Source organism: Mya arenaria, chromosome 7 (genome assembly GCF_026914265.1).
Source record: "Mya arenaria isolate MELC-2E11 chromosome 7, ASM2691426v1".
Taxonomy (NCBI): Eukaryota; Metazoa; Mollusca; class Bivalvia; order Myida; family Myidae; genus Mya; species Mya arenaria.
Window position 1 is genome coordinate 18,415,800 of NC_069128.1, and position 27,265 is coordinate 18,443,064.

The following is a 27,265-nucleotide window of genomic DNA, read 5'->3' on the forward strand; positions in this document are numbered from 1 at the left end:
GCCTTTCACCAGCCTTTCATCACTGTCAGTACTTTGATTTTATATTTACATGTATCGCGAAAATTGTAAAATAAACTAAACAACACCACGGGGATATTATAGAGGTTTCACATCACAATGTGTATGTGTACTTGAATTTATATATGATTTTTAGTGGTCTCTGGCCTACAAGTATTGTTTTGCAACCACTTAATTTCAATTTATGGCGACGATCTTTAATGGAACTCAATTGAAGCGGGGTTCTCACAGTTGCGTTAAGCGACCTAATAAAACAAAACACGAGGTAAATTGATTATATTTTTATTGAGAGAAAACCAACAGTTTACTGTTCATGTTTAATTACCTTTGTTGAATGAAGTGCAGGCGCCGACTAATGAATGAGTAATAATACATCAAGGATCAAAGCGTCACAGGAGCGAAACGAAGGGAGCACCTCAGAGTCGGTCGAATGGGCTTACAAATTTACTGATTTTTCATTTGACTGCATGTTTTCTATGCATAACAATGAAGTTTATTATAAACTAATTATAGATGAATGACTTATCGATGGTCTCACTTCAAAATTCCGAAGCTGCATTTATTGCCGGTTTTGAACTGTTTACATAACTAAAACCATAAAGGCAAGCCGGATCTAATTGCAAAAATGCCGAATAAATGTAAATTGTCCAATAAAAATGGTGTTATACCATGTAATCAAAATATCGAACAATGTTTGGAGATCTCACAGAGAAACAGAAAAACTGAACCTTCAAAATTTGTAACTTCGGCATTTTGTTAAAAAAAGAAGTGATAAAATTGTCAAGAAAATACCACAAAATAAAAATGAGATTGTGTAGCTTCTGTATTTTGAAGTGAGGCCTTAGTTATATCAAGTCAGAGGTGTACAACCTAACGCTACGACTCCGTTTGACTCCTGCAAAGCTATTATACAAATGCCGAAAACAAATGCCGTATAGTTGTGTTCAAATGGCCGCAAAGTCATAAATATATATAAAGCTGTTAATTCAAATATTCAGTCAAGCATTATCTACAATGATTGTTTTTTAATGTTTTGCCATTAATAATCAATATATTCTTCGGTGCTGACGTCGTCGGAGCTATCTTCGCTGACGTCATCAGATGACATCATCAGTGGCAGTTTAAACTGGCCGATGTTCATCTTTTTCGGACTGGTCATTTTGATCCATCCTCGAAGGAAATCGCGTCTGCCATCGTCATCAACTTCCAACTGCAGAAATTAAATGATTTACATATGTATTCTTCGATGGGTTTTTTGAAGACACGAATACACAATACAATGTAGTGTACAGGGACAAGCACAGCCGCCGAAAATTAACTATGACTTTATTTTATGACACAAGGCCTAACAGGAAAACATCGAGCGATAGATAAAGTCTTAAGACATTGGTGCCGATTTGTTAAAGTTAACAACGTTGTTAACGTCATCGATTTTATCATTTTTATCATTTTCATCATCATCATCATCATCATCATCATCATCATCATCATCATCATCATCGTCGTCGTCGTCGTCGTCACCACCACCACCATCATCATCATCAGCAGCAGCAACAGCAGCAGCAACATTATCATCATTATCATCATCATCATTTACATGATTGGAAGATATAATGATAAGTTATTGTGAATTTACCGCGAAACAGTAATTTTTGTTCTCAACTTTCTCACAAAAGTGCTGCGGTTCGTTCGCTGAAAGGGAAATAAAATAAGAACTTATACGTGTGCTACAAATCATGACAATTATATATTTAACGATCGTAAAATCTCTGAAATAGGAACCATTTATAATTGTTCTAATTTTATCTTGATTCTTTGAGCAATAAACCCACAATAAAATTGCCATCGATGCCCCAACTCCCAGGGGCGGTTCCAGGAATCTACGTTAGAGGGGGCGTTACTTAGGGGCGTACCCTTTTGTCTTGCGCCCCTCCCTCAGAAACGAAATTTATTTAGTTTAAAGTGTTAGAAGGGGGGCTTGGGGTCCTCCCTCGAAAATGTTAACAATTTCTAGTCCGAAGTGGTACATTTTGGACGTATTTTATTACTTTTCTTCCCCTATATTGAAATAAAACGTAAACTTTTTTTTGTTGTTGTTGTTTTTGTTTTTTTGTTGTTGTTGTTGTTGTTTTTTTTGTTTTGTTTTTTTGTTTTTTGTTTTTTTTGTTGTTTTTTTTTGGGGGGGGGGGGGGGTCGCGCCGGGTGCGCCCCTCCCCCCTGAGCCCGCTACTGACTCACCCATCCCCACGGATCGTATTCATAAAGCATAAAAGTGCAAAATTTAGTTTAGTGAAAAACACCACACTCTTATTTGAATTTATTGAAAACAATGTTTGAACAGTCAAAATATGAAAACAACAGAGAAATAGATCCAAATGATAATGGAATACGAATAAATTTGTTAAAAAAATAGAGCGTATTTAGCACATGTATTATGCATATGACCCAAGGTGGACTGTCAGTATTGCAGAAAATATATGAACAGAACAAATCAGAATGCACCATTTCAGACTAAAAAATGACAAAATGTTTTGAGGGCACCCACAAACCCCATTACCACATTTTTATTACATATTTTTTTTGTTCTAGAAGAAGCCACCATTTCAGACAACAAAATGACAAAATGTTTTAAGGGAGCACCCACAAACCCCCTAACCACATCTTTATTACATATTTTTGATTCTAGAGGAAGCCACCATTTCAGACAACAAAATGACAAAATGTTTTAAGGGAGCACCCACAAACCCCCTTACCACATCTTTATCATATATTTTTGATTCTAGAGGAAGGGGCGCACGTTTAACTTGTGCCTAATTGTGGGCCCCCTCAATCACCAAACTCAGAAAACGCTACTGCATTGCCTACCTTTCCAGATCTTCTCAAAGGGAGCACTATGTCCGACGGTGAATTTTCCCACGATCATCGTGTGTCCAGAGTGGTTCAGCTCGTCCAACATCAGATCAACTTCCACTGAAATAAAGAGAAATAAAAGTAGTCTTGATAAGGTATAGAAGCTACCTCTGTTTAAACAAAACTCGAATGGTGGAAATTTTCAACCTGGATTAAGTGGACACCTCTCTTAAGCAACCACTTTGACCTTTTACCCAAGGTGGCCACTTAATACAGGTAATAAAATGCATTGATACCAGTGATAAGACTGTTGACAAAGGATCAGATCGCAGTTTTTCATATTTACGTTCGAAAATTGCTGTTTTGTGCCAAACAACTCGTTTTCTTATAGCGTTAGTAACGCTTAAGCCATAAATCATTAATTTTCGAATCTGATCTTTTGTCAACAGTCTTTTATCAACTGACTTAGAATACAGCCTCATTGGCTTACACATTATCATCACAAACTCTAACGCTGGGAGTGTGTATCGGATGAGTGGCAGTAGGCGGACCTTTAAACACCCGCAAAAGTTGAAATTCTCATGATAAAGCCTAGTACTTAATGCCTTTCTGAAAATTCATGGGCTGAAATTTGTAGTTTGTATCCTAAGACATGTTCTAACAGACTTAGATTATAACGTGTTTTAACAGGCGGGAAACCAGCTAATGACATCACAACTGTTAATTTCTTAACGGTTAAGCCTGGTGCTTATTGAAGCTGTTTTGCTCATTGAATATAAATTTCAAGGCGAGAGTGGTCCTTTAAAGGGACTTTACACAAGATAATACAACTGCAAGAAAAAAAGATTTTTTTGCGCATTTTTCCAATTCGAAATTTTACTATGTTTTTTTACTATGTAAATCCAAGACAGTTTTAAAATAAACTGATACGTCAATTTGTTTATCTATACTCATAAACCGATATGATTTAAATTAATAAATCAGTACGCGCTATTTTAAACGAAAAAAACACGATGAGACAGGAACAAATTTGTTGCCTTTATTAGTTTCGCCATGTACAGTCATGTATTAACGGCCTCCTACTAGGTCGCATTGACAATTCTATGCAAACACTGTATATGCCAATTTTTTGTCCATCTGCATTCGGAACTCCTCGGCCATTTCCATCGAAAACAACCTCGGATGTATTTGGACGGTTGACAAACTCAAAAAGCGGTAAGTCCGCTGCAAGTCGATCGCGTAGTAATTTATTTAGCCGTTAAACTTTATGACTTGACTCTTGGAAATCTCAATTATGATTGCAAAATACACTTAATTGACAATCAATTTAAACTAAGATCAATAAAAACAACTCAAAACACTACATTAAATTAATGATATAATTCAAAAAAGTACGGACTACTTCAACTGATGTAACGGCATGCATCCGAGGTTGTTTTCGATAAAAATGGCCGAGGAGTTCCGAATGGTCCATCTGGTGTCAAGCCCCTTTAAGCAAGCCAAGACAGCCTTACCTCTCATCTTGTTGTCGACTCCCCAACAGTTGCATCCGTGGTAGCATTTGCAACCGGATGCCGAGTTCGAAACTTCTCGTGTTCCCAGGGCGTCCACGATATCCGTTTTCGGCATGTCCATATCAAACAGGGCTGTCAAAGGTACATGCTATAATTAGTTCGGATCGTATAATTGAATAATAAATTTAACTACAAAAAAACTGTCTAGCTGTATTTGTAAATTAAGTACATGTATGTTATAAGGTAACTTTCAGGATTTCATAGATTTAAAACAAATCCAGTTATTTCTTAATAATTTCTTAACCAAGTTTCATATTTTATAAAGTTTTGTAAATGCTGTTGTTTATGTTGTTGGTGTTTGTTTTGTTTTTCGCGATTGCCATAGCAATAAACATGTGTTTACTGTTTGATATTAATACATTAAAAGGATGATAACTCACGACGCTCGGCACCGACCTAAAATCTTGAGTTATCCGATAACCAGTATAATGCACCAGTCAATTGCAACCACGCACCCCCCAGGTCCGGAGAAAAGCGGGGACTTTGACTTTCGGTCCAGCCAACCTCGGCTAAAATCCTCGCCCTGCGGGGACGAACAGATGGTAAAATCCCCGCCAAATGCCCCCGCACCCCAGGGACCGTAGGTAAGGCCCATTCCCCCGCTGTAATTTAAGCGAAGACAAAACCACCGCATTCACCCGGCACTGCGGGGCCACCTCAAAGGTAAAAACACGCCCCATTTCTCCGGCTATCCCCGGTATACCGCCGGACCTGGGGGGGGGGCGTGATTACAATTGACTAATGCATAACAATGGTTCATGATAGATCTAGAATCATTGAATTTGTAAAAGGTTTTATAGCGCATAGTTATTTCATTTTAGCTGTTGGAGAAAATTGTTCAAACATTTCATTGCCGAAGAGAATGTAATTCATTTTTTAAACAGTTGCTATCAGTGATGTCATTCATGCAAGTTAAAGCAGTTTGACCGAATGCGCCAAAACCACTCTTGAAAAACATTCACAATACATTCTTGAAAATATATTTTACGATCTAAAACCCTGAAAATTTAACAATCGTTTTTAAAAAAAAATGTTTATGAAAGAAACACACATGAATATTTATGCAAAAAGCTACAGAAACAAGCCCTGTAGCAAAAAGTTAAACATAAACCCGGTTTGGTGGCACTGGGCAAATGCCAAAGACATAGAACACAAAGTGAAATAATAATAATTATTATTAACCTGTCAGCCGTGTCTGTACATCTTCGCCGTCCACATTGCGCGCCCAGGTGCCGACCGCAAGCGCCACACACACCAAGAACAGAGACGTGAACATCGTGAGAGAGCGAGCGTTCAGATAAATTGATTGAGCCGGCGTCCGCGTTCGCCACTTTTAACGGCTGAGATGGAGAAGATGAACGAGATAGCCCTACCAGGATGTGTCGGAGCTATTGACGTGGTGTCTCTCATATTGTAAGTGTTTTAATTAATTAGGCAAACTAAGTTAATAGATTTGGTCATCGTCACAACATCCGCTCCTTAAAACAAATTGATGTAGTATTTATTTAAACATAAACGCAGCCGAAAAAAGGAAATCGGTCGAAAATAGCTAGCTCATACATTTGTTCTGTCAGCCTGTGGTTGCCCTTGGGGTGGTTTTCAGTCGGGGTGAGTGGTGTGGTTAAAGGGTCCGCGTCATACTCATGAGTTCGCCAGTCCGACCCCAAACCAGGAGCACGGCGTCTTTGCCTCTCAAAACGGAAGCCAGTTCTGGTTTTTCCTCAAGAATAATTCTTTTTTTTTATTACAAAAGTTGCCAGATTCCTTTAGAGCTGCAGTCTCACAGATTGAACGTTTTTACTTCTTTTTTTTATGTGGTGCCTTTGAACACAGGTTTTTATATTTAAGAACAAAAAAGGATGTTTTAAAAAAGGATTTTTCTTAATCCGTTAGTAATGATTTAATTTATAAAACAGAAATATTCGAACAGAAATATGAACATCTTCGATCTGATCTGTTTGTTAGCCATTTTTTATCATTGGTTTGCAGATATTTACGCAAAGAATTGCTCGTTCCAAGACAAAAAAAGTTGTAAAAACGGTATATCTGTGAGAGTGCAGCTTTAAAGAAAAGACATGCACAACTTCATTAAAACCAATGTATTTGAACGGTCAGTAAAATAAAAGTCAATCGCCGCTGCACCAAATAAAATATTTTTTATTCGTCAATACAATTGTTAAAATTAGTTTGTATCTTTAATTGACCGTTTCTGCATAATTGTTGTTTTTCAGTTAGTTAAGTAAACACTCAATCACTACTCCTTTGACACCAGATGAGATATCGAGCACAAGTGAGAACGGAAATTGGTTGTTTGGCGGCCGAGTGCGAGGCCACGACCGTGGACGGACGATAGCACATATCGGAACGCGAAGCCGGACCTAGACTCACGTATCACTCTATCTACTTGCAAGCGAGCCAATAATATTGTATATTTTTAATCAGGTTTTGAAAAGATATACTTTATCATAAACAGTGTTTGCAGCGAACAGGACATAATCCATTAAAGCCAGCATGATATATTCGTTCATTGGACAGGATTTTCCGGAGAAAAAAATACAAAACCAGAATATATTTTTGTTTACTTAAAGTGATTTTTCTTTCTGCAATTTCGATATAAATGAGTAAAATAGTAATAATGAAAGTGTTTTATTGCCGAGGAAAATGCTGCCAAAACATGAGAGAGTCCCTTTAAAACTGATATCAGGTTTTTGTTGTCTATACATAAAACAGTCTCCGTGGCCTAGTGGTTAAGGCGTCCGCCTACGGAGCGGGAGGTCGTGGGTTCGATACCTGACCGCCTCATACCAAGAGACGTTAGAATTTGGTACAGATGGCTCCCTTGCCTGGCTTTCGGCATTTAAAGGGTCGTGCTTGGAAAACTGGTGTTCTCAGTACTCGTTCAACCCAGGAAAGTTGTACCCCATGTATCGGTGCTTCACACCGAGCACGTAAAAGAACCAAAGGGTATCTTCATGAAAGAGCTAGGTATTGCACCCTTGTATCCCCCCACTGTCTCTTCAGGGTGCTGTCCCTTCAGCAAAAACAAGTCCTTGCTCTTTCACGTGTTATCCTTGACCGCAAGGTCTAAAGAAATACATACATACAGTCGAACCCCGAAAAATTCGAGCCAAGCGGACACGCTTACCTTCAACGTAAATAAATCGATCCTTTATATCTAGGTCGAGCCAACGAGGATTTCGAGCCAAGCGAATTCGAGCGGACGGGTTTCGACTTCTTTAAATCTCTGTCTGAATCCAAAGTAAAACAGTGTATATGATTTTATTCTTCTATCAAGATTTCGGCTTCATTTTTCAAGGGTATTTATTATTTAATACTGATAATCCGAAGGTATAATAATTATTCAGTGCAATTCTTATCCGGCTTTGGCTGCATTACGGCCAGAGAGATCAGTAATTCCACACTTATCCTGTCAGTGACCATGGTTAAGTTCAGGCCAAACATTGTTAGGTGCTGGTTACACCACATGTCAGTAAGAATGGTTTGTGTAAGGGGGATGATACACACATGTAAAAAATGAAAGCTATTAAAGTTTGAAACACCTTTATGTGTATTTTTTTTTCTTTCTTTTTTTTGTTTTGCTTTTTTTTGTTGTTGTTTGTTTTGCTTTTTTTGTTGTTGTTTGTGTTGTTTTCTTGTTGTTGTTTTGATTGTTGTTTTGTTTGTGTGTGTGTTTTTTTTGGGGGGGGGGGGGAGGGAAGGGGCATGGGTAGGGAAACGGGTAATTTCCCCCCTCATACTCGTGAGGTCGTGAGTTGGATCCCCACCAGGGGAGCCTTGGATTGGCTTAGCAAAAAAGGGCAACAGAGCTGGTATTCAATATTGGTCTTATTTGGATCTAAGAATGGTGTAGCCAATCGGAGTTTGTTCTATAAATAACTGACTTAAGCAGTGAATGAATTCAATGATGTATGACCATAAAATATACTTAAGTCGCATATTGAACACCACCCCAGTACTGGTTTTTACTCGAGGGTTCAAGTTAAAATGAAATAATCAAACTTTTCAAAGATAAAGCGACCATGAACAAAAACGTGCAAATTATGGAGTGGACGACCTTTTTACTGAAATCTTGGCTCTTAAACTTTCTTCGATAAACTGCATCCAAAAATAATATACATGTGTAGTCAATAAGTGTGTTAAATAATTAAAGCATTTAATCTTAAATTTGATCGGCCTATAATCGATCTAAGGTGGATATTATAATTCTAATTTATTCATGAACTGTAAACTTTATTGATAATTTATACTAAACTACTTAAGTGTTTTAATAATGGAAATTAATGAACGCCAGGCCAACAACCTTTGTGTTTTTTTTATGTTTTTGGTATTTCCATAGTATGTACATGTGTCAATGAGTATTTAAAAATAAATGTAAATAGGAAAATGTAAATATAACTGGAATTGTATAATATTCAAGCTAGTAGTTCTATAATGGATGTTAACTGAGCTTAGCGATGTCTGCTTATAGTACTCGAAGCAGGTAAGGTCTAACTTTTTTTAACTTTGTTACGAACTATTTCGGTGGCGAGGAGTTTTGGTCAGCTTAATTTTGATAGTCAATACCAAAACTCGTGCCATTCTACGCATTTTGGTATTTCATTACCAAATTTCGGTTGATCTGGACATTTTGTTTTTGTTTATTTTGAACGTAGATATAATAACAACTAAATAACAAACATTGTCAATCACAGCTTAAATTAGAACATATCTATGTTGTTTTATATCTTCAGAAAATCACACAGACTCACACGCACACGAATACGCGCAAACACGCGCACGCGCACGCACGCACGCACACTTACGTTCCCTTTTTTATTAATGCGTTAAATATATGGTTCTATTAAGAAGACAAAAATACCTTCGATACTTTTAATATGCGTTTTGGTTCTGAATACAATCGAATAGTGTAATTATTTTAAAATCATAATTTCAATACATTCCATTTGAGAGTGTGGGAGTCATATCTATCTATTTGTAGTGCAATATCTTTTGTCTGAAGTTAAGTATCGTAAATAGGCATTGAATGATAGGATTGTGTTTCGGTATTTCACTAAGAATATATAGAATTTCATTTATACAATGAGAAAAGTACATGTTAGATATGGATACCGAAAAATGCTATTTCTTTTGTCATAATTGTGTTTTGTTGATCTGGACATACCAAAAACAGCAGGTTGATGTCATAATGTTGATGCACCACCACCACCACCACCAACAACAACAACTACAACACCACCACCATCACCAACAGCAGCAAAAGCAACAACTACACCACCACCAACAACAACAATAACTACAACAACAACCACCAACATCACCATCAGAAACAACATTATCAGCAGTAACAACAATAGCAGCAGCAGCAGCAGCGCAATTCTTTAAAAAAAATCAAAAATACGTTCCAATGCACGGTTTAAAACTTGTCATTAAATTCGGCAGAATTTTAATACAGTCACAACCAAAACTCGTCGCCATCCAAATACGTTATATCAAAAACATTTATTGAAGCGGGTCCCCGTTAAGTGCCTTAAGTGGGTCGTTCGGAACTTCGAATCACTCGAGGTTTTTGCTCGGTCCCCGGCGTCCTCGATCGATCGCAATTTTACTGTATACCATATAAAACGCGGTTCTTAGCAAATAACTTTTAATACAAAGGTGTAAAGAATGAACAATAACAATAACAGGCCTCTGTTCAACAGCGGATCCCCCTTAAATCACCCAGGTTTACTTTTTATTTCACTACAGGAGAAAAATATAATACTAGGCAGTATAATACGCCAAAAATGCAACAATTCGGACTAGAAATTGTTCAAATATTCTTTGAGGAGAATCCACACCCCCTGCCAATACTTACACCCAATAATTTCGGGTCTAAGGAAAAGGCGCGAGTCAAAAGCTTACAACCCTAAGTTACGCCCCATCTATCTTCAAATCCTGGTTCGGCCCCTTTTTTTGAATGTCAAATACATTTTTAACCCCCAAAATATGCATTTTTCGCAATTAAAAAATGCTACAAAACCGAAAGTTACTTTTTACCGACATTATAAACTCAAGCATGCAGGGATTGGGCCATAAGTTTTGCCAACATCAGTTACGACCCCCTTTGTGGTATATACTTAATAACAGTTGTAACACCTTTTTTGTCTCTTTGACCAACATCCGTGCGTGGCCAAACACCCTGTTTATTACAATCCCTACCATGATGAAAACCTTTAAAAAATATAAGCAAAAATATGAGTCTTATTTCTCAAAGAAAGTACCCCCGACTACCGTATGTTACAAATACGCCACCTTGACAATGAATATTTATTACTGATGAACTTCACAAATGGCCAAAAGAAAAGTAGGCTGGATTGTTTAATGATGACTGAACCTATAGGAGACAAATAGCAGAAGGACGGACGGACGGACGAACACACATACAAACAGACAGACAGCCGACGCAGACAGGCGGACAACACAGTCATGTAGACAAAGAGAAACACACGGACGGGCAGAGGATCGGTCGGACGGACGGACACAGACATACAGACAGAAAGTCAAGACAGGCGCGTAAAACAGGGGGATGGACAAAAGAGATATACGATTGTATGGGTAATATAATGTGACTTCTCGAGTCGTTTCAGTGGCCTACTAGTATGATTTTGGACATATCTAGTTCATAAAATGTCTTAACGAAAACTGTTAATTACGAAAACTGGAACGTTTTCACAGTACTCGCAGCGGCGAATATGAAATCATGATACTTCAACTATAAACGGTTAGCGATAGGTTTCTAGCTGGTGTATTATATAATGTTACTTAAAACCTTTACTCCCCCGTCCATAAGTATGAACGCATGTACTATTGATTGCAGGTTGTTATAGATATATACATGAACGTGGGGGGAAAGTTTGGCGAGACTTGCATGACTTTTAAAAATTAAAATTCACGGGTTGGCTCTTAAACAAAACATATTGAAATATAAGACCAATTGATTATAGAAAATCCACTCTCGGAGAAAGTAAATAGTAAATAGACTTATACGCTTTGTTTGATTAAAATAATGCTCTTTACGCGTAACCGCGCGGCGCACCGCGTGAATAGATAATAAAATGTTGGAATCGAATCCGCAGATTAGAACCTAATTCTTAGAGCTTTGTTATTTTAGGTTTAAAGTATACATTGAAAAAGGGGGATTTATACATACTTATGACAATGGTGTTCTGTAATTTTGAAAGATAATTGGAAATTTGTAATTACAAAATTCGGAACTTCTTTCTCAAGTACTGACTACAAAGGACAGATATATTTGAACAATGGTAAAATGTTAATTGTATGTATCAGAAATTCAGAATTCAAACGGTGTAACTAATTGGAATAATAGTATTTGGGATAGAGAAAACAAATTAAACATCTGTTCGGTGTTAAATATATAGCTTGGATATTTTAGAATTCGAGTTTTACCAAATAGTTTTCGAATATTTCAAATTTATGCAGGATTTTTAGGCTAACATTAGGCATAAGAGAATCTGTTTTGTTTTTGACTAAAACGGATAAATAAATTGGGTAAAAGCTGGTCCGTTGCCAGCACTATTTCTGTACACCCTGTCGGGGTAGTGTGTCTGTCTGACGTGAGAATCTTGATTATTAAGTTGACGGATCGTGGCTCATTGAAAGAATATAGTATCCAGATTGTCGGGACGTGGCTCTTTGTCAGAATACAACATCCAGCTGTTGAAGGGACGTGACTCTGGCAGGAATACTGTTTTCAATTTGACGGGGCATGGTTGAATAAGCCTAAATCTAAATAAATTCGACAGTGTCCTCTTAAGGCGTGGCTATGTCCGCACAACTGTACTCACTAGAGGAGTTGGATCTTGAAAGGGCGTACGATGATGAGGGGGCGGGGCTATACCGCGAGCCCATATACGTCTACATCACCAAGGCCACACCCAAACAGCCAACGTGAGTTTTAAACAACTTTATAGCCTGCACATGCATAGTGGGAGAAGTCTTGGATGGGATTTTAGCTTTTAATTAAAGAGTTTTGCTTATGCACCAGTCAATTGTAACCACGCCCCCCACAGGTACGGGGGTATACCGGGAATAGCGGGGTAAATGGGCAGTGTTTTTACTTCCATGTGGCCCCGCCTGCCGAGGGACTGCGGTGGTTTTGGTTTCGCGCCGAAAATAGCAGGGAATGGGCCTAACCCATGATGCACCTGGGGTCCGGGGGCTTTTGGCAGGGATTTTACAAGCAGTTTGTACCCGCCGGGCAAGGATTGTAACGGGGTTGGCAGGACCGAAAGTCAAAGTCCCCGCTATTTTACGGACCTGGGGAGGGGGGGGGGTGTCGTGGTTACAATTTACAATCTATCTAAGTCCTAAATTGGATAGACAAATGCGGCATTTTTTACGATTCGGTTAAACACAGTCCGTCTGCATATCAATGAAAAAATCAATTTAAACAGGTACTTTAAAACAAGGGAAACCTTTGACATGTCGACTCGATATGGAAACAGATACTTATTTTCTTTGTTTGCGACTTATGTTATCTTTAATTAACGTATTGATAACACTCGAATATTTTGAACGAGCACTTCGAGTAAATTGATTGATAGATAATCTACGTAAATTACTGATCAATCGTCTTCCTTCTGTCACTACTCTTGTCGATTATGATAAATACAGATTTCACCATTTATATATAGTACATGTATGAAAGCGAAACTGTTCTATGTGTTTCTGTAAATTGTGACAGTTAGAAGCTTTTCGCTCTCAATTCTCGAATACAACAAGATATTGAACGTATTTTCATATTTCATGTATATTAGTGAAAAATAATCTAAACTTATAACAATTTGAACTTTAAAAATGTTAGTGTTCAACATATATTTTTGTCCAATGAGGTCCAGTTTAGTTTACTTAAATTTGCCAATACATATATTTCAGTAAATCATCAGTCAGCCGTTATTGATTTTAATCAGGTGAACCGGTTGAAATAAACAGTGGCTGGCCCGCTAAGTGGGTGGTTAGCACAATAGAATGTTGACCACTAAAATGAGAAAGGTTGAACCTTAAACCATTTCTTATACTATTTTAAACGTTTACAAAAACGGCAATTATTTACAAATTGTTTTGTCAATATGACTTTTAACTTTACGTTTCAGTTCGCTCCATGATTGTTTTATATGGTAATAAAGTTTATTTAGTTATAGTTCAATAATTACTCCTGTCTCTTAGTATAACACATATTTATTGAACACAGCTGTTCGCAAATCAAGAACATTACATTGCAGGGACGTAGCTAGGCCTAAAACAATGTGTAGTCCCGAAGATTTTAGGTTAGTTTGGGGATATCGACCCCAAAGATTTCTTTCTAAATTAGAAGCAAAATAGTGCAATTTGAGAGCATTTCAGGAGAAAAAAAGGCACAATTACATCCATTTTATATTCACATTACAAAAGCTTTAATATATGTGCAATGATTACAATAAAATCAAGCAATACACCCAGCACATATATAGTTTAAGTAAACACCAGACTTGCTTTTGAGAAAATTACATCATATACAACTTTTGAGTTGTTCTTAGTTTTTATTGCATTTTGAGGCTATTTCAATTTTGTCATTTTTAAAAATGTTGTAGGCCCAGGTCTACAAGGCCTATAGGTAGCTACGCCACTGCATTGCTACATCGCATAGTTTTCGTCGTTTACGTACAATCATTTAACGCGTAAAATCAGATTAGCTTTATAGATAAACCTATATTATGTTAATATGTACGATTTAATATTCTAGTATTGACATTAGATATACCAAATCTCTGTTTTATTAGCTCACCTGGGCAAGTTTTCCCAGGTACAGAGTGCTCGGTGAGAAGGCTGTCATAGCTTAAAGCTGCACTCTCACAGATATACCATTATTACAACTTTTATTTATTTTTTGTCTTGGAAAGAGCATTTTATTTCGTAAATAACTGCGTAAATATCTGCAAATCAATGATAAAAGATTGCTGACAAAAAATCAGATCGCAGATTTTCATATTTCCGTTCGAAATATGATGTTTTATGGCTTAAACCGTTAGTAACGGTTTAAGAAAAATGCATAAAATATCAATTTTTGAACTAGATCTGCGATCTAAATTTTTTATCAGCAGTCTTGTTTAACTGGTTTCCATGGATTTTCGCCAAACAAATCGCTCGTTTCAAGACAAAAAAAAAAAGTTGTCAAAACGTTCAATCTCTAAGAGTGCAGCTTTAAATGTTACGATCGGTCGTTCTCTGACTTCCATATTTGAAACATTAAATGTTTGCTCTAATATCTTTACCCAATACTCACAGAAATTCCATAACCAATAAACAAAAATTTGTGAGTTTGGTTTGAGGTCACCAAGCTGGACCTATGGATTTTCTCCGGGTACCCCGGTTTGCCCCACAACACAAGACCACACTCTCGTATAACATCGTACCAACGCGAGCAATTACTATAATGTTGTGATCACTTGTTTCACAAACTTTGTAAAAATATGTTTTAGCTTTCAAAGAACTTTTTTATGCGATTTAGGTAAAAACAGATGGCTATGTCAAATATTATAAAGAGGTGGACACTCTCAAGTCCACAGTTTATGGTAACAATCCTCATGAAACTTGGGCAGAATGTTCGTCGTAGTGAAATATTGTTTAAATATGGGTCACATACGCAGAATCGAAATTAGGTAACTAGGTCACACACGGTTTCAACACTGTAGATACCTTATATTTTGTTTTATCCAAGGCCTAAAAAAAATTTGTTTGGTTAGGGTTACATCCTTAAAAAAAATAGGTAGGGTAGGTAGGCTTTTTTTAATTATTTATTTTTTTTATTAGGTTTTATATAAGAATATAATTTTCATCATTGGAGAATGGTGTTAAAGCTATCTTCTGTACAAGCATTTAAGGTTTAAACTTAATATTAAAAAGCAATTAAAAAAAAAATATATATATTTTTTTTTTTTTTTTTTTTTAGTTTTTCATTTTTTTTTCAAACTGACTATAAAAACGGTAGGGTATTTTTTTTTAGGCCCAATCTACAAGAAACCATATCAGAAAGCGATTCTCTATATGAATTTTGAAACAGATGTATAGCTTAGTTTGGGTCAGGTCGGGGTCTAAATATACGTGGAACGTGTTATAGGAAATATAAGAATGATTGTAAAACATGACTGTAATCTGTGAAATTTGTTGTCCAATACTGCCCTGCCTTCAAGGCCTTCATCCTAGCTAAATTAAGATATTTTAAAGGGACAGAATACAGGTGGATGCAAAAAGAAATGTTTTTTTTTAAAATGCATTGTTATGTTGAACTGATTTGACTTAAAATGATCAAAACAAAAAAATCAATATAATTTGTGTACAGATAATTGAATAGCGATATTTTTGCGCTTTTTTACTGATGAATTGTGGCCACGTAGCTATTAATTAATAATAATGGTCATACTTTTAAAGGATAACATGTTTTTTTTATATATACACAAATAACATGTTTTTTTTTGTTTTGATCAAAAACGTCAAATGATATAGATAATAAACAAAGTAATGCATTAAAGATACACTCTTACTCCCAAATTTGATTTACCACAATTGATAATATTGTTATAGTATTCCAGAAAGGATGAATAAATGTCGAAACAATCGTTCGTATGAACGATACCGAGTTTAATTTGAAAGAAATGAACGTAAAACACGGTATTTCTACCTTATGAGACTACAGTAGACCACAGTAAATCTTTTGCATTCACCAATCATTTAATATATTTGCGCTTTCTGCTATTAAATATACGGTTACAGTCTTGTTATCAGTAATTCATATTTTTCATAAATGCATTATTTAGTAAGTAGTTAAAGGTTTATCAGTCAAATTTGATGTTTGGTACATATAAACATTGCATATGCATTGATATTTGCATCAACGTATATTGTGCCCCTTTCACTTTAAGATTACAATTTTATTTTTTTTGTATTAAACCTGTATTGTGTCCCTTTAACCATTTGGCATTCACATTTGTCTGTGAATACAGTAAATACCGCCACTATTGACACAAGAGGTATGTTTTGTTGAGAGACTTCCATTCAATACCTAGTAGATAATTAATCCACGTAAACTTGTAAACTTTAAATAATTCATTAAATGTGTATATGATCAATGCGTAATCTGACTTGACTCGTTTGCTTGTCACTCAGGCAAAAAATAGCTACATTAATTCACAAACATCTGAATTGAAATGTTAAAAGCTTATGTGATATTGTTAGAGACTGCCTCGTAATGGTTACATGACAAAAACCATGAAAATGATGGAATTATTAAAGAAATGATACATCAAAATATGGATTAATTTAATAAAACGTTTTTTAACGATTTGTTATTTTTCTAAATAAATGATGACGTCATGAAATGTTTTCCCATCGACGTCATGTTAAATAGCGGACATTTTTTAAAAGGTGTGAACAATCAAGACCAAAGTGTGAAGAAACAACAACTGATTTTTCTTTTAAATTTTATACCAAAATGGGATCAAAAGCTATAACAGGAAATGATAACATATAAACAAATCTGTTGGAAGTAAGACCAAAGTGTGAAGAAAAAAACACATTTTGTTTTGATTTCATACAAAGCTGGCATCAACCGCTATAAGAAGAAATGATAAAAACAAGTCTGCTGGACTATTTTCATGAATGGCGTGAACAAATACATCAAACTCACACTTAATTTCGCTTTTCAGAACGTAATTCCAATACATGCGTATTTGCCTGGCAACTATCAACGTAGTCATTTGATTGAATATTTAATGACTTCAGTAATTACATTTTGTGCATTACGACACGAACGAAGGGCTCATGGCGAATTATAGTTCTTATTGATGAAAACATTAGGCCATGCACGTGACAATAAAAGTCGTGCAAGTGTTCGTAATTAATCTTTGAACAAAGTTAAAGTAAAAAAAAATGTATTGCGAAAGAGAGGATTTGAAAAAACAAGCTTGAAATCAGTGTCTATATGATGGGAAGTGTTAGTTTGTGTTTGTATTCGTTAAACACAAGTAAATATGTAAATTAGTTTCCAGTTTTAGTGTTAGTAATAAAATAATTCGGAGATTCACGCTCAGTCGGTTATACGGTAATCTAAAATGACAAGTGCGCACGTGTATACCGTGTAGAGCGGAAGTGACAAGTGGTCACCTAAGAGGATGACGACCCTTGACGTGCATCTGCCGCCCATCAATGTGCCTGTCATCCTAACCGACCCGTACAAAGGAAGTCACGTTCTTCGGTAAGTAGTGACCGCAAAGATAGACGGACGGGAGTAAACGGACGAACGGACGGACTTATTGCACTGACGCACTGACTGACGGACGAACGGAGATGCTTGAGTGAATTTCAATCTAATGGAGTTGTACAAATGCAATCCGATCATGTACTCCGGTGAGTGTCCGCACGTTGGATTCGTATAGGGCGTTGTGGGGAGGTACAGACAGACGGACATGTACGTTTAAAAAACGAACCTTTGTTAAGGCAGGACTATTATATGTGGAGGTGGTGACATTACGAACAGAAAGACAACCGAGCGGACGGACGAACGGACGAACGAACGGACCTGTTCTCGAAGCTTGCCGGAGATGGCCGAGTTGTTACGATTGCATCTCAGTTTAAAGGCAACATTAATACCAAACTATTGTTATTGGTGTTCGTGGATTTGTCAAATTGTTTGAAACCGCATTTTGTGAAAAAGTGATAACACTATCCCATCCGATGCAGTGTTGTGAAAAAATGTCATTATTTTGCGAGTGACGTTGGTCTACCAGACCTTTACTAAAGCGATTTTGTTAGCAGTTTTCAATAATCAGAAGCGTATCATTTTCATAAAGGCTTAACATTGATTTACATTCGAAATATAAACAGAAAGGTCAAATAAACGTATCACGGTTTACTAAAACAGTCAATATTTGTCCTGTGACTAAGTCGATTAAGTTTAAAATGAGTGAACATTTCTTTAAGGCAGTCCGTTTGAATTCATTTAAGTAATGTATAAAGATTGTTTGTATGATTTTACCAAATGAATGGGCGTCAAACGTCACGGACATTCGGTCATTTATTTGGTAAATGCAAACTAATAGCCCTTTAGTTATGGTTCAAGATTGTTAGTATACACTTACGAAAATAATTGGTTTGTTACGAGACAATTTGTAAGTATTTAGTGGTCTACATTATGTTGTGAAAACTAATCACTATCTTAGCCAGCCACTGCTTATATCTACCGCTTCACCCGATCAAAATTAAAAACGGCTGACTGCTGATTTACTGCGATAAATGCATTTGAACCCCTGAGAAATACTGCCTCTCATTAGACAAAATGTAATGTTGACCACTAAATTGTGCACACTAACCACTTACCGGGCCAGCCACTGTTTATATCTTCCGCTTCACCTAAATAAAATTAAAAACAACTGACTGCTGAATTACTGAAATAAACGTATTGGAAAAACTGCGAAAATACTGTCTTCTCATTGGAAAAAATATATAATTAATCACTAAATCAGCTTACTGTTTGAGACTGACCCAGGCTCTGTTTTAAACTACCCCGTCAATAACGGCTTGTTGCTGACTGACCAAAATAATAGGTAAGGCAGATTTGAAAACTACTGCCATCCTAATAGACAACATATAATTTCGAACACTACTGATCTTTATGATTAATTTACATACATGGTGTTTTCAGTGATATGATTTATAACTAAAGTATTGAAAATAATAAGCTTCTTTTTTGTACAAATCTCAAATGATTGTATATCTACGGAAAAATCGCTTGCAGAATATTCGAAGTTATTTTATAGCAAAACATAATCAAATCACTTCGACATTTATGCCACATTTAATATCAGTTACAATGCCATTTGTTATAATAATCTGTCAATAGTCGTTCTTATCTTTAATCTTTCCTTCATTTAATGTCTGAAAATAGCGGTTTTATGTGTCGCTCCAATTTGTAACAGATAGCTGTCTGTACATTCATTATTTTTGTTCACATTGATTTTCATTTAATAAGCTTCATCTAGTTTTATACCCTATAACTAGTGTAATGCATGAAGTAAAACCTTAAATAATAAGAATGGGCGAAATGAGCGCAGCGATCAAACCCTTCTTAATAATTCAGATATTACTTCAGTTCATATAACTTCATTGACTGACATATTGTCAGCGCAAAAATAACTGAAGCAGTGAGTGTGTTTCGGACAGTAGGCGGACCTCTAATCACCCGCAAAAATTTAAATTCATAATTATTATGCCGAATACAATCTGCAATTTCAATGGCTGAAATGTAAGTTTTATTCTAAACCATATAAAGGCCAAATTCAAATGCCGTTTTATTTTTTTTCATTTCATCAACCGTTCTTAGGAGGGCGTTTCTTCGGACAAGCGCGCCACAGAAACGACTTTTGATTTAAGCTTTGTTGTATATAGGGACTTGGCTATTTTTAGTAAAATATGGTGTATTCTGGTGTAATTTGGCGCTCCCAAAAATCGTCCAAATTTACTTTTTATTTCAATATATGATAAGAAAAGTTATCAAATACGCCCAAAATGCACCATTTCGGACTAGAAATTGTTCACATTTTGTTGGGGGAGGACCCCCGAACCCATCTCCAAAAACTATAAACAAAATTTCGTTCCTAAGGGAGGGGCGCAAGTAAAAAGGGTACGTCTCTAAGTGACGCACCTGCTAACGTCGAATCATGGATCCGCCGCTGGATGAATTATTATTTCATTTCCATGAATTGTACTAAAATAAACGAAATCAAATTATCAAACGTGTACACTTTTCAGATGGACGAAGTCGCGAGGCACGGCGGACACAGGTCCGCGGGCGACCATGTCGCGCGAGGCGTCTTTTGCAATGGAGGAAGATGACACATGGTCCTCCAGCACGCCCTATCGCCTCCCACGCCTCTCCCCTGGACGCTCTCCGTCACCGGAAATCGAACAGGCGCATGTGCGTGAGGAGCGGAAGTCGCCTCCACATGATAAAGTTTGGAGCAGGCATGGATACGAGAAAATAATTCGGTATGGATATTTTAGAAACATTTTGTTAAATTGGATGTTAATCAAATAGTTTGACAAACTTGGAAATAAGCTTTAACCTAATGAAATCATTTTACTGTGCCAGAAAATGGCAACTGAAGCGGTATTGAATTGCAGTTGCAGTTAATATATACAAAATGAAATATTTCGAGAAATAACAGGCTGATGGAAGCCTAAGTTAAACATAGTGTTGTGCCGATCATCGATTATAATCGACAATTGACCGGAAAGGCCTACGTCGGCGACAATCGATAGTGAAATTTGAACAATCGATAATACAAACAGAAACGTAATCGCTACGATTACCAGTAAAATTTTGTCATGAAAATATGTTCTGTTTCTGGTTAATGCTAGTTTATGTTGAAATGTTATGGTGTTACTGTGTTAAGTTATCTAGTCATATTTTTATCAAGTCAGTTAGTCACTACAGTACCTTATTACAAATTGTCTTTGTAATTGAACTGCTGAAGGATTGGTTCTCAACTACGTACTCACGTTTGTGGTTTAAAGCTGCACTCTCACAGATTGAACGTTTTGACAACATTTATATTTTTTTGTTATGGAACGAGCCAATTTTTGCGAAAATTCATGGAAACCAGTTATATAAGACTGCTGCCAAAAAGATAGATCGCAGATTTTTATATTCAAGTTAAAAAAATGATTTTGTAAGCATTTTTCTTAAACCGTTAGTAACGGTTTAAGCCTTAAAACATTAGTTTTCGAACGGAAATATGAAAGTCTACGATCTGATTTTATGTCAGCAATCTTTTATCATTGGTTTACAGTTATCTACGCAAAAATTTGCCCTTTCCACGACAAAAAATATAAAAGTTGTAAAAATGGTAAATCTGTGAGAGTGCAGCTTTAAAATTAAAGGTGATTTTTAAAACATGCTACCGTTTACTTCTCACCATGTAAGAATTCAGTTTTCTCAGTTTTTTGAAAGAAATATTCAACTGCTTGTTACTGACTGATTACTAAAAATAAATTAATATCTTTCTTTGTGTTTATCTTACACTTGTATACAATACTAAATCTAAGCCACACATTAGAGCCGGCGGTCCAATGTTCTGTAATAGTAACTTGTTAACACTAAAGGATAGTTGCGTTCTGAATAAATGATGTAATTTATACAAAAAAAATACAAACAATATTGTAAAACTAGTGCATGTCCTGTATCTGTATGCCTTAAATATGATGACCAAAGATAATTAAATAATTATTAAATCGATTAATAATCGATCATTGATCGGTTTCATAAACCGATTATCGATAGTATTTTTTCTGCGCGATTCCTAACACTAGTTAAACATACAACGTATTTATTTAAGACAAGTGTCTAGGTCTGCTCTTGCATAGTTCGATATGTAAATCGATCTACTCATATAATGTGTAAACTGATGGAACGAGATATATATTTATAAATCATTAAACTGTTATAATTCAAAGAATGTAATCAGCACAATATCTTCTTAAAGTCTGAAACTTCCTTCTAAATTACTAAATTACTAATTTGTTATAAATTCATGTCTGACGTATACTATAATAACAAAATTGTACACAGTTTTGGAATGTTATGTAACCTTATACTATTATAAGTACATGTATTATTATTTTCTTCTCAGCATTGTTTAAACAATTAGTGTGCCTTTTCCTAATCATGTATGTGTATGTACCATTGTAAATATTTGTTAATACATGTAATGTGTTTGTTCTCATGGACCGTATGGCTTCTTGGATGCGTAATAAATCTTCTTCTTCTCTATTTTTCCATTACAAACGTCAAAACACAAAAATGAACAGAATGTCAATTGTGTCCCAGATAACACTCGCAGCTAATAATAACACCAAACACAGCTTTAATGTTTCCTCTATTTTTTTACAGAATCCCGGAGCTCGGCCCACAAGTCCGAATGCTGGTTGCGCCGGCGCGGACCCCGGTGGGCGGACAGTACCCGCGGGCAACACCGCGCTTCAAACAGGCGGCCATCACGCCGACTGTTCGATCGGTGCCGTGGAATGTGGGACGTGGCGACACCCACCACATACATCTGTATGACACGTGAGTACCCTACTTACAATACATAGAGCTGGCGTAAAATGCCGTACAAATGGCTTCGAGTAAGTTTCATTCGTAACACGTTGGCTGTGAACACACCGCAACAATGTCATAGAGCTGGCGTAAAATGCCATAAAAATGGTTTCAACTAAGTTTCATTCGTAGCACAAGTGTTGAATAAAAAAGCTATTGAAGCCAATGATCACTTCGTACGCCTATCAACCAGTTCACTGTGGTTGTTACCGCTGAATACACACCAGTGACATTCGGAATTCCTCGGTCATTTTCTATCGCAAACAACCTCGGATGTATATGGACGGTTTACAATGTCAGAAATCTTTACATTGAACAGCGCTGCAAGAAGATCCCATAGTACTTTCAATTTAGCATTTAAACTTAATGCTTTTACTCTCGGGAATCTTAATTATTTATGAACTAATTGGCAAAAAAATGGCCGAGGAGCTCCGAATGCAACAGTTATTCTATACCAATAGGATAACAATAGTTTTCAAAAGCATTTCGACACTGGAGTGTTCTCTTTGTTCAGGAAATTAATTATTGTTATTCTTACTGACTGTTTTTGCAGAGTACGAACGCCGCGTATGCACGACGATGACGTCATGCACCAACCGAGATTGGAACCAACCCCTACGCCGATTTCGCGCAGCGAATCTCCCGCTAAATCTGTAAAGAGTATTCACTGGATTCTAGGCCACAATCGATACCACACATTCGATAAAACGGTAAATATTCGTTAAAAACCTCTACGATCTGATACATGTACATTCCCGTTTTATGTTTGAGACGATCTGTATTGTCCATCATTAAAGGCACTAGATACCAGCTGAAACAATTTCAAGAAATTAAGAAAATTGTTAAAAACGTACATGAAATTGATATCGTTGTGTACAATGAATGTTTCTTTCTTGTGTGTGACATCGCTTTCGACACAGATTTCTTCCGCAGTTTTTGCGTATTTGTCCAATTCGAAATTTACTGGGTTTGTCTACAACGAAATTCCCAGTAAATGTAAAAGAAGAGTCGGAATATGTATTTGAACTATTCACGTTGCTTTCGCTTGATAAGCCATTACGCGCTTTTTTAAACGTCTAAGCTAAGCTAAGACAGCGCCGAATTATTCATTTACTCATGTACAAGGATGTATTATCGGCCTCATACTAGTTGGTATTGACCAGTTTAAGCTTGTTTAGAGGAAATACTGAGATTGTCGATTTTGGGACCATCTGGTGTCTAGTCCCTTTAAAGAGCCACTGAAAAGGAATACAACGACGAGCATACATAAAAAAGTATATGCCTGCATCGTCGGATATTCCCGCAGCTTCGTTTCGTGGCTGCACACGGTGATATTATTGTGACACTGCTTACCTCAAGACTACCGATATGATTTACAGCTGTTTTCGAACGCAATAGGCGGTGTCCAAGACTCACAATCGCGTTAGAATCGGACTGTACCGACATAACCCGTCCATGATGACGTATCGTCCATCAGATGACGTACCAACATACCCAGTCCACCCCCCCACCCCCCCCCCCCCCAAAAAAAAAAAAAAAAATAGCGTTGCACATTCCTACGCAGTTATTTCCCCTTCCAAGCAGAATTACAATGCTGTAAGGGAAGTTACTCTGGGTGGAGTTTGATACCGCATTTTTATCAATTCAGAACCACAGGGAAATATTTTGTTCAGAAATGAGTTAGAGCTCGCCATACGGATTTAAACTCTTAGTAACACAAATTATTCTGTATTTTATTTAATTCCAGGGTAGAAGCCATATCCAGGGTCCGTACTCGCGTGAGTTCCACGTGACATGCATGGCTCCACAGACCTGGCTAAAAATGAAGTGGGGGCGCTCAAAAACCATGATACACTAGGGACGCTCGACTGTTCGAAAGAGCAGAGAAGAGAGAGAAAAGTGCTCTTTGTTTTACGGAGCGGAGTCATGGAGTGAAGGATAGCATGATTAACAAAATGTTTACAAAATATGGCCCTTATTTGTTTCAGATGAAACTTAACACGAGATCGCAAGTTTAATGCTACAGTAATATATGGATCTGTTGAACATTCGACCAGTATATTCTAGCTAGTGTTGTTTTGTACAAAATTTGGCCAGATTATATCAACGTTTACTGTTATAGTTTTTGTGATAATATACAATAGTATTCCAGCCACTGGTTAAAATTTAAAAGACAGTAATACGTGAAATACGCATACGTTTTTTTCTTTCCCCTTAACAATCAGATACAAAAAAAACAAGGGGATATTACCACTAGCAGATAAACCCCCTCCCCTCCCCCTTCTCCACCCCCTTGCCAACACTAAACCAAACAAATTTCGGTTTTGAGGGAGGGTGCAAGTCAAAAGGTAACGCCCCTGAGGTACGCCCCCTCTAACAACACATCCTGGATCCGCCCCTGATAACGGGAATTAATATAGTGCTATCACTGTTGTGTAATCTTAATTACATTTTAAGACATGCGAATGCTCTAAGGGAAATCACTATGTTGGAGTTTTTGACATTTCAGCCCCAAATTCTACACAGTTAATTCCCTTTGCTGTGATTGGAGATCACTGCGTTTTAAACCGTTGACATATATAACATATTTGACATAATTTCAAAGACAGAAGTGTGAAACTGTACAGTAAATCTATTGGGTTTTCACATGTATTATTCATGTTGTTGATATTCATTTCTAAAGATGTACCGTTTTGTGTTTGCCGTATCATATTTTGTAACTGTTATAAAATTATTCATAGAATTAAAAAAAGTATTTTGAAAAATGGTTTATTGTGACAAAACTTTGTGGTGAGCATAAAACGAGGTAAAAATGATCCAACTGATATGACCCGACAAGCCGCCGGGGTGAACACGTCGCCGGACAGAGACACGCGATAATTTGAGTTCATCACCGGACGCCTCGTCAGTATCATTTCACCTCTTCACGAGGTATATCCCGAAGATTGCCGGAGATGGCCGAGATGTTACGATTGGATATATTCCGCACTCGTCAATCATCATAATTACGCTTTTCCCTATATTCCCTCAAAAAATATTGATATAATATTAAATGCAATGATTGTGTTGCAGTTTGAAGAATTCTTTAAGAAACCATGTATGTAGTTAAAAGGGTTAGATATCAAATAAAGTAAATAAATATTAAGATAAACTGACATGAATAAATAAAAAAAACAAAAATAGTATCAAACATTTTTTTTCATTTTTTTCTGAAATTAATTTCATGTAACAACTGATCTTATTGATATGTTTTTTTTTTAAAAGTCAGCCATAACAGTAGACATTTGTTTACATCAAAATTTCAGCTAAGGCGTAAAAATATTGTTTGTTTACACGTGCCCGACCGACCCTATTTTTTCCTCCCGACTCTACACGTATTTTGCCGTTGTTTGGAATTGTTTTCGTAATTTCCTAAAAAATGTGCATTTTTTTGAGTGAAAATGTTAAATGTTTGTCATTATACATGTAACATTTTCTACAGTAGGGATATACCATTGATATGGGTCGGTTTGGTAAAGAATCCCGGTTACCCGTTGACCCTACGGAACCTACGAAATAGGCGCCGACCCTACCGTTTTTTATAGCCAGTTTGTTATTGTTGTTTTTTTAAGTGTGTGTTTCAATATGCAATTTTAAAACTTATAACCTTTAAAAGGAATTTTACTTTACCACAATTCTCCAATGATGACAATGACGTTCTTAAATATAACCTATTTGCAAATAAAAATAAATAAATAAAAAAGCCTTCCTACTTTTGAAAAGGATGTTACCCCGATCAAACCATTTTGTTGGCTTAGGTAATAACTGTTCTGGGTACCCTCTTTACCTACCTTATTTTTATGCCTAAATCTACCTACAGGCCACCCTATTTGTTTTGGAGATGTAAGTGGAAACAAAGACATTTTTTGGACACATGGGTTATCACTATCACGGTTTTGACTACTAATGCTGACGGTTTAGAAAAAAGTGGTGTTTCTTAACAAATTGTTAATACGTTTGTACAGTACTTTAACCAATCTGGGTGATTTGTGACTGACTCTGTAAGTCCCACAACAGTTTCAACTATTCAAAACAGTCGGGGTGCAGCTTCACTTTGAAAGCACAGTATAAAATACCTTACGTTCGTTACATATGTATAGTCGTACTGTATCGGCGGTCTTAGCAATTTAATTGTGGGAAATCAAGATGATCGTCGATCTCTTCTAGGACAATGCAGTACTACTAGACAATAATGGCCTACGATTCATCAGGATTACCTACCTTCGGTCCCGAATATACAAAATCACTGTGGGCGAATCCAGGACGTAAGTTGGCGTTATTTTACACGAATTCATCATGTTAGCTTTCGTTGGTCGCACGACTATGCTCGGATCAATTCATTAAGCACGTGCTTATAGTGCAGAATACTACAGAAATCCTCCTTCGCCATCCGTTGCTTCAAGGTGTCAGCAGATGGCAAACGCCAATATCATTTTCCGCGATTTCGTGTTGCAGTTTTGCCAGTCGATTGAGGCGAATAAGGTTTTCGGAAACATATTCCATCAGATGTTGCGAGGACAGGACGTCCCATTTAATACGTGCGTATCAATCGCCACCTGGCGGTTATTACATTATA

At 36.6% G+C, this 27,265-nt stretch overlaps 2 protein-coding genes across 5 annotated transcripts; one reads left to right on the forward strand and one right to left on the reverse strand.

Moving 5' to 3' along the window:
• Positions 1–284: 284 nt before the first annotated feature.
• On the reverse strand, positions 285–5,799 carry LOC128240077 (uncharacterized). Its single transcript, XM_052956571.1, has 5 exons — positions 5,625–5,799; positions 4,383–4,514; positions 2,884–2,988; positions 1,655–1,710; positions 285–1,228 (listed from the first exon to the last, which is right to left on the reverse strand). Exons 1-5 carry the CDS (start codon positions 5,716–5,718, stop codon positions 1,058–1,060), a joined length of 558 nt encoding a protein of 185 aa, XP_052812531.1. The 5' UTR covers positions 5,719–5,799; the 3' UTR covers positions 285–1,057.
• A 2,663-nt stretch (positions 5,800–8,462) lies between these two features.
• Positions 8,463–25,740, forward strand: LOC128240076 (uncharacterized). Of its 4 annotated transcripts, XM_052956568.1 has the most exons (6): positions 8,466–8,943; positions 12,098–12,410; positions 20,304–20,540; positions 22,444–22,620; positions 23,204–23,360; positions 24,398–25,735. In XM_052956568.1, exons 2-6 carry the CDS (start codon positions 12,286–12,288, stop codon positions 24,506–24,508), a joined length of 807 nt encoding a protein of 268 aa, XP_052812528.1. In that variant the 5' UTR covers positions 8,466–8,943; positions 12,098–12,285; the 3' UTR covers positions 24,509–25,735. The 4 variants fall into 4 exon arrangements, with proteins under 4 accessions (XP_052812530.1, XP_052812528.1, XP_052812527.1 ...); XM_052956570.1 differs by lacking the exon at positions 12,098–12,410 and having other exon boundaries at positions 8,463–8,943; positions 24,398–25,739; XM_052956567.1 differs by lacking the exon at positions 8,466–8,943 and having other exon boundaries at positions 11,400–12,410.
• Positions 25,741–27,265: the final 1,525 nt, after the last annotated feature.